The sequence below is a fragment of the Carassius auratus genome, chromosome 4 (genome assembly GCF_003368295.1).
Source record: "Carassius auratus strain Wakin chromosome 4, ASM336829v1, whole genome shotgun sequence".
In the NCBI taxonomy this organism is placed as follows: Eukaryota; Metazoa; Chordata; class Actinopteri; order Cypriniformes; family Cyprinidae; genus Carassius; species Carassius auratus.
Window position 1 is genome coordinate 10,296,250 of NC_039246.1, and position 7,876 is coordinate 10,304,125.

The window sequence follows — 7,876 nt, forward strand, 5'->3', positions numbered from 1 at the left end:
AACTCTGCTAACTGTTTTTCTCACTTACTGTACATGTTCAGTGATGTAGAAGTAACCAAGTAATCGGCAAAATCTCTGAAACATGACAAAGTAAGGTATATTTCATCCCAGAAATGACCATGATGTCATTTTTACTTGTCTGTAGTTGCAAACCTTTATGACTTTATTTCTTTGGAACACAATATAATAGTTTTTGATAGTGATAGTCAATGGGATAGAAAAAGCTTTGGACCCCATTTATTTTTATGTCAATGGACATAAAATAAATAAATAATAAAATAAAATACCTTCTCGTGTTCCACAGCAGAAAGAAAACATTAAATTCATGCATGAAAATAAAAAGAACTGCAAATTGAGATGAATAACTGAAACAGACACATTGACAGTTTATTTACAAAGCAATTTAATATAAATTTATTAAATACACACACACACACACACACATATATATATATATATATATATATATATATATATATTTTTTTTTTTCATCTTTTAATGTTGACATTGGTAATCTGTATATACAATAATTTCTCTACCTGATTGAATAAAACTAAAGCTTACAATTAATAATTATTGTAACCAATATCGTTTCCGTTGTTTCCTTTTTATTTTTGATAATATTTCTTTGACAAATCTAGAAAAGGGGGTTTCCTTGTACAACCTGGTGGTCACCATTTTTACATCGCTTTACAGAATAAAATAATAAAGGGTGACAAATAAATGTGGATAGGGCATTTCACCCATTACATCTGTAAATAAAAACATTTTCATGATGCAGCATCCATGCTAATAGGTCCAAGTCATATTTGAGACAGAAACAAAATTACTCGATTTACATCTCGAAACGTAAGCAGATAATCTAAGCAAAAGTAACCGAATACCGGAAAACTTCTCCTGACTTTTGCTATTTGTAGCTTTATTATGGGCATTAAATTTACCCAATTCTTAAAACATGTACATTTGAATTTTATTACAGTGCAAGATAACAAGACTGCAAGTATTAAAAACAACACAATGCATGATGTATAATATAATTTAGGTCCATAAAAAGCTTTTTGGTTAAATTATAAAAATACAGCAACCGAACACTTGAAAAAGCGGCACTTTTTTAAAATGCAAACACTAATGTACTTCATCGAGGAAATGTAATGTTTGTCTTCAAGCTGAACGTTTCTCCACTCCCTGTTTAATGCCTAGCACCAAGTGTAGGAACCAGTTGAACTGCACAGTCCAACCCTTGTCCCGACAGATCTCGATTTGGTCCAAGAAGTGTTGTTTGGCCTCTTCCTCGGAGCGTCCGACCGTTAGAGCTTCCCGTATGTACTCGATGTCCTCTTTGCTGGTTAACTGAGGCATGCCGGTCATCAGCATCATGGAGAACAGGATGATCAGCAGGTTGGTGTGGTGTCTCAGAGCCAGGTAGGCCTTCAGGCAAACATTCTGTGATGAGGGAGAGGGAGATCACGTTTAGTCACAGCAGAGTAGTCTGTTGCCAACAGCTCAAATTGTAGGAACGTACCTGAAACTGGAGGAAATGAGGGCTGTTTTTTTTGCCTGTTGTGCTCATCACATAGAGAAAATCAGGTGTCAGCACAAAAGGAACTCGCTCCTTGCTGATTCCCATGAAACTCTTGTAGTTTCCAAGTATGTGACCGAAATCAATGTGGAATAGGTTGCCTGATTGAAAACACATGCATTTTGTTATTGTTCCTTGAGCTGGTTAACTAATGAAACATTCAGGTTTTAATACAAGTAGAGCTCAAACTCAGCATTTGCATAAAAAACCATACAATTTTATAAAGCGCAAATCAAGGTTGTACAATGCAAGCAAAGGGAGCACATTTTTGCAGGTTGTAAAATTGTGCTTAAAAATGACATGAAAGCACTTAAACAATTTGTCTGTTAAAACTTGTACATTATTTGAGCAGTAAAGCTTTTTTAAAATCTGCATTTTTACAGTCATTTGGGGATTTTAGGGTTTATAGTATTAAAAGGTGTAGAACTGATTATAAGAAAAAGTTAGATTGTTTATTTATACAATTTTACGTTAGTAAATTATTTTTTTCTACACCAAAACCATATTAACATGTCTTGCAGATATATTTATTTATTTATTTACGGAATATGGAAGACTTAAGCTTGAAATACTGAACCTTAAATAATAATAAAAAATAACATTAGTAATTAATATTATTTTATTATTTAGGGTTCAGTATATTAAGCTTAAGTCTTTCATATAATATAAATATTGTTTTATTGTTATATTATAATTTTATTTCAGCTTTGTTTATTTCGGATAATGGTTTTATTTAACAATAACAAAACTGATTCACTTCAATTTGTAAGTACAACTGTGTGCGCGTACTGTATATATAATTATTTTTTTGCTAAAAAAATGAAAATTATGCCCAGATGCTGTTGACTGAGCTTAAGTTGAACAGAACCTGGAATATTCCTCTAACAGCCATTTCATAGCAGAGAGATTCCAGTAATGACAATAATTACCCGACTCTGTAATCATTATGTTGTCATTGTGACGATCACCGATGCCCAGGACATAAGTTGCCACGCAATACCCTCCACAGGAGAACACAAAGCGTTCAACAGCCTGCTGGTGCTGAAGAGGTGGTGTGGGATGGAAAAATGCACAAACACATCAGCAACGTCAGACCTTTTTCACATTTGCATAAAGCAAACACAGACATATTAACAAGCAAACTTCTGACGCAAGCCCTAACCCCCTTATCAGAAGCTGAACTTTACCAAACCTGCCCACGATGGTACATGAGTGTTTAAAAATAGCGCACTGGAAGTGTGTAGGTGCTGTGTTTTGTCTCCACAAAGGCAAACCCCCTCAAACAAAGACTCTAATGCGACAGGAAGTGAGAGATTTCCTTCCTCTTTTGCACATACAACAGTATAAATTGAAATAATATACCTTGTCCTCATTCACACACTTTTCACGAAGCCACTGGCTGAGGATCTCATCTTTAAAAGCTCCGGTGTTCCCGACAGTACTTTGTTGAATGTTAGCGATAGTAGTGGCATCCTTCACTATTTCAATCATTCCTACCAGAGGAACATGAGGAAGTCATCATTTTATTTGACTTGATGCTGTGTGCAATGCATGTACTTTTTCCATTGCTTAATAACATTAAGAAACACATCAACCACCATTACCAATTTTATTTCCAGTGGAAATACATCCATACGGTAACAAGGAAAGATCCAAAGACTCCAGTTCCCAGATAGACTCCATTATCAGTAGAATCTGAGAGAAACAATGGTCTATTTGAGAGACAGCACTGATAATGTTGGTCAGGACTAGTAGCATGCATTTAAATGATGTCTACCTGTAATATCAGCATGTCCTGACGAAGGTCATCCCCGTCTTTAAAGATGATCCCAATCGTGTCACTTGACAAGGTGGTGGGGTCGGCTCGTTTGAACTGCAGCCACAAGGGTTTCTTCTTGGATGCCATCACTTTGCATTGTTCAATCTACAATTCATAATAAGGTGCAATAATTAATGGGTGTATTATCCTGGAATATTGATTAAAAAATGTGTTTTCTAGAGGATTCTTTTAGAATTATTTTGCAAGTAAAATGACTTAAGATAGTATGTTGTGTTTTCTGAAAAAATAATCACAATTTAGTTTGTTTTTGCTTAAAACAAGCAAAAAGATCTGCCAACAAAGATTATTCTTCTTACCCCATTGGCACATATTTTTGCTGATTTTAAGCAAAAAAAATAAAATAAAAAAAAAAGTTAACAATTTGCTTGTCAATGAAATGTATCTAAGTTCAAGAATTTTTTTTATATTTATACTAGAAAACAAGAGCAAGTAAGAAAATCATTTTTTTTGTGTGCCGTATGGTTTTACGTACCACAAGGGCCCCTGCCCGTAGGCCTGGGTCATAAGGCACTTTAAAGCTGTCTGGCAACCCTGACGTCTGCAGAACTTCCAGTTTCTGACGCAGCTGTAAAACAACTACATTGTTCCCACAACATTAGATATGTACTGCATTTGCCTATTGCAAATTTGCTAGGGACAAACACTGCCTGTAGTTATCACCTTGTGCTGACACGTCATACTTTTCCGCAGACATTTGCTTAATCTCACGAGTAACTTTTTGCAAGGCCTCTGTTATCTCCACCTGCTTCCTGAAGTCCTGCAGCATGGCTTCACCACAGCCACGGAGGTACGCTTCAAGTATTACGGCATACCTCTGCTGATAGTGCATGGATTGAGCGATTTCGCTACGCAGGAACCAGAACAAGAAATGGCCAATCCGCTGGCTCTGTGAAGGGGTCACAGGAGTTAAACCCAGAAACTCTTTAAAAAGACTATAGACGAAGGATGAGGTTCTGACTTACTCTAAGCGCACGTTTGAGAAGAAACCGGGCAAGTGCACTGTCATGGTACGGTTCGAATTTTACAGCCTACAAAACAAAAAAGCAGCAACAAAGATTAAGATTTTTTGGCTGATGCAATACAGGGCAACTATTTCAGCAATATTTCTTAGGCACTTTTCCATTGAGAATGGGTAACAAATTTCTAACTGGATATTTTAGATCGGTTATGTGGGCCTTGCATCTCACTTGGTTGCCCAAAGTTGCCCAGCAACATTGCTCAAAAAGTTGCCATGTGTATAATCAGCCTTTGAGTTGCACAGGAATCTCCCATTTCATGTAAATGTTTACTTTGCATGGCTGATTTTAATAGCCAGCTGAAGTTTATTTATTAATGTTGAGTTGTTATGTCTGAGCAGTTATGCAAAAGCAACCTCAGTGTGTTGTAAATACCCAAGCCTCACCTGAACAAGCTGCAGGAGATACCGCAGGACATCGTCATCTTCCAGAGTCTCCAACTTCCGGACGGCCAAAGTGCGCACATTTTCATCAGAGAAGTGGCAGTCCAATAACTGTAAAGCCAAACCCACATCTAGCGAGCTTCGGTCCCAAACAGTGCACCTTTCAATAAGATGGTGCGTTATCATTACAGCCTCTTGTTTCCCCCACTTGACCGAGGAAAGAAACTTCGGATAGGCTTTGGGATCCTTCATGCACTCTTGCCGGAAGTGCCAAAGCAATTCTTTATCTTCGGAGCTGAGCGGATGCAAAGGGTCGGTAGCAATTATCTGCTCGAACTGTTTGCGCAGATGGTTGGGCATCTCTCTTTGCCCACGCTCCCCTTCCTTTTCCGAGTCCGGAGAATCCTTGCTTTTGGGAAGAGCCACAGGGTAGCAGTACTTGTCCAGGAGAATGGCAACAGCCATGGAGTTGTCCTTGTCCGGGTTGGTTGCGGATGTGAGTTTGTCCGCGTTAACGCTGCTGTTGTCTTCACTCTTCTCAGGCATCTTCCACATGTGCAAGATGAACTCTCCTTGTCTGAGCAGGGAGCGGTGGTCCACCAGTAGCAGGTTGACGTAGTACAGCAAGCGGCTCTTGTTTTTGCATTCGTTTTCCTTGGATGTTTGAGTCTGCGCTTTTCCACACGATACCTGCAGGCTAAGTCGGGCACCTTTGGGCAAATCCTTGATCTTTATGTTGAACTCCAACCAGGTGTTCCAGAGCACCTCCTCGGTGAAGGGTTTGGAGGTTGTCCTTTCTTGGGCCAGCAGCTGTTGTCCGTGGAAAATACTGGCTTCTACAAACACAATCAACTCGGAATTGCGTGGCAGCACTGGTATGTCAATCCCCAAGATCTTCACCCTGAATTTACGATTGCAGTCCCAAAGGGAAATGGTAAACACCTTCTCGTGATCTTTCTCAGTGATGGTCAGTTGTTCATGAGTACCAGCGACTCCAGTGCAGTCATCGACCTGAGACCAGTCCTCTTTTTGGACCACATCTTGTTCTGGGTTTGGAGGATGCTCTAAAACCAAATGGATCTCTTCACCATTTTTAAGACACTGTCTGATCCAGTGGAAATCTTTGATGGCGTAGTTGCCATATAGGTATTCCTCTCTTCCACAAACCCTCAAGACAAAATCCGATTCACTGACATCTTCCGATATGCCTAAAATTGCTCGCTTTTTACTTATCTTGGCAAAGAAGCTCTGAAGAACCTGGACAGGGGTGTCATCTATAGACACCTTAATAGTCTGGCTTGTTGTGTCCTTGTGTATCACAACCAGGATGTGATTGTTGCTTATTTTGCTCATCAGGTATTCAGGGAGAGGCTTTGTGGTCATCCATGGATCCATCGAGTAGAGTTTGGGATCGCGATCAGACAGCTCAATTTTCCGAGGGGTCAGCAGCTTTCTCCGCGTGAACTCCAGTTCGTCGTCATGGACGTTGCTGACATCTGTGACATCATATCCGATTAGGTGGTTCAGAAACCGTTGATATTGAAGCGAATCCTCGGAAGGCTGCGTTCTAACAACCAGGTGAATCTTGCCGACCTCTTTTCTCAATGCCTTCCAATATCTGATACAATCAAGGGTTTGGAATACCTGCTGCTTGTCGTAGATCTCATACCAGTTGCCTTTCTTCTGGTAGAGCAGCATGCAGTTATCCGGAGAGTATTTTTGGTAAAATTCAGGACACAATTTAGTGGTTACAGCTCTGTGCCAAATCTGAACCTTCACCTGCTCTACCGTCCAATTGCCAGTCACGTCTATTTGCAATGTGTCTGGATTCCTGCTGTTTTTATTGGTGGTGGGAAGTACAAACTCCACGGCTATCTGATCCGTCGATACAGCGGAGTTAGATGTAAATGCTTTCATCTTTCTTCTTCTCCTCTTGTTTTCCTCTCTACGAACTACTGGTGGTTCTTCATCACTGGCTTGGTGTTCCATAACCAATGCTAAATTTTTAAAAGAAACATTTTTTTTTACTATTTAGTACTAAGGCTGGTTATTTTCATGCACATATATTAAAAACCAACATAGATCACCATCGCAATATTTTGACAATTAACGATTTACATTCTAACTATTAACCCATCGCCCATCCTGAATATTTGACAATGCATGAATATTTATTTATGCATGATAATAATAATAATAATAAAATGTATAAATATAACAATTAAATGATTAGATCTGAATAATTTCCCTCAAAAAATAAAAAAATAAAAAACCTCCATCAATACTAGCTTTTAAAATAGCAGGTGGACATCAAATATTTTCATCAAATATTACTTTTTATGTATTGAGACATTTCCAGATATTTTAAGAGACATTTCTAGATGTATTCTAGTCGTTACGGGGTTACATTATCTAACACACCATCTAATACGAGTTAACGTTCACTTTATGCAAAGGAAGTAAGCAAAGCAGGAAGCACATATGAGCTAACCCCTTCAAACAACAGTAACAATCTTTTTTTTTTTCTTTTTTTTTTTTAAGCAGAAAAGTTCCCAAATAACGCAAAAATAATGTCACTGCAATCAGTTTGTTTCCTACACCGATCAGTTTGCTAGCGGAAACTTTGAAAGGAATATTTCCATGTTGTAGAAACACCCCGCAAATGCGGAAGTTTCTTACATTAATAACACTCTGAAAAGTGTTATAGTTACATTAAAACGCAAGTACTTTATCTATGGTGCAACGTCACTGTTGCATAAATTAATAAGACAAACTGATTATAACACTGACAGATCAGAAGTAACGGTTTTGCCGGAAGATTGCCGTATGAAAGCGGAAAAAATAATAAAACTCACCGTTCAGCAAACGCAGAGCCAATGACCCTGAACGCGGTCGGGTGAATCCTTATGCATGGATGTAACGAAACTCAGTACAGACCACATGACAGAAAAACACTCTTATTCCAGCAGTTATTAATCGAAAATAAACGCGAGCAGTCACAGAAGCGCGTTTCTCCTCCTCTCATCATCTGATCACGCATGACGGATTCAGCTGCTGC

At 38.6% G+C, this 7,876-nt stretch overlaps 1 protein-coding gene across 1 annotated transcript; it reads right to left on the reverse strand.

The window, feature by feature from the left end:
• Positions 1-712: 712 nt before the first annotated feature.
• Positions 713-7,838, reverse strand: LOC113067686 (phosphatidylinositol 4,5-bisphosphate 3-kinase catalytic subunit gamma isoform-like). Its single transcript, XM_026240084.1, has 11 exons — positions 7,674-7,838; positions 4,822-6,815; positions 4,382-4,447; positions 4,080-4,305; positions 3,892-3,995; positions 3,357-3,503; positions 3,184-3,274; positions 2,942-3,072; positions 2,509-2,620; positions 1,523-1,680; positions 713-1,443 (listed from the first exon to the last, which is right to left on the reverse strand). Exons 2-11 carry the CDS (start codon positions 6,805-6,807, stop codon positions 1,162-1,164), a joined length of 3,303 nt encoding a protein of 1,100 aa, XP_026095869.1. The 5' UTR covers positions 6,808-6,815; positions 7,674-7,838; the 3' UTR covers positions 713-1,161.
• Positions 7,839-7,876: the final 38 nt, after the last annotated feature.

Coding starts and splice junctions, on each gene's coding strand:
- LOC113067686 (XM_026240084.1), bottom strand. CDS start 6,807: ATGGAACACCAAGCCAGTGATGAAGAACCACCAGTAGTTCGTAGAGAG. Junction 3,996..4,079: donor GTATGACGTGTCAGCACAAG/GTGATAACTACA, acceptor GGAACAATGTAG/TTGTTTTACAGCTGCGTCAG. Junction 2,621..2,941: donor AGTGTGTGAATGAGGACAAG/GTATATTATTTC, acceptor CCACCTCTTCAG/CACCAGCAGGCTGTTGAACG.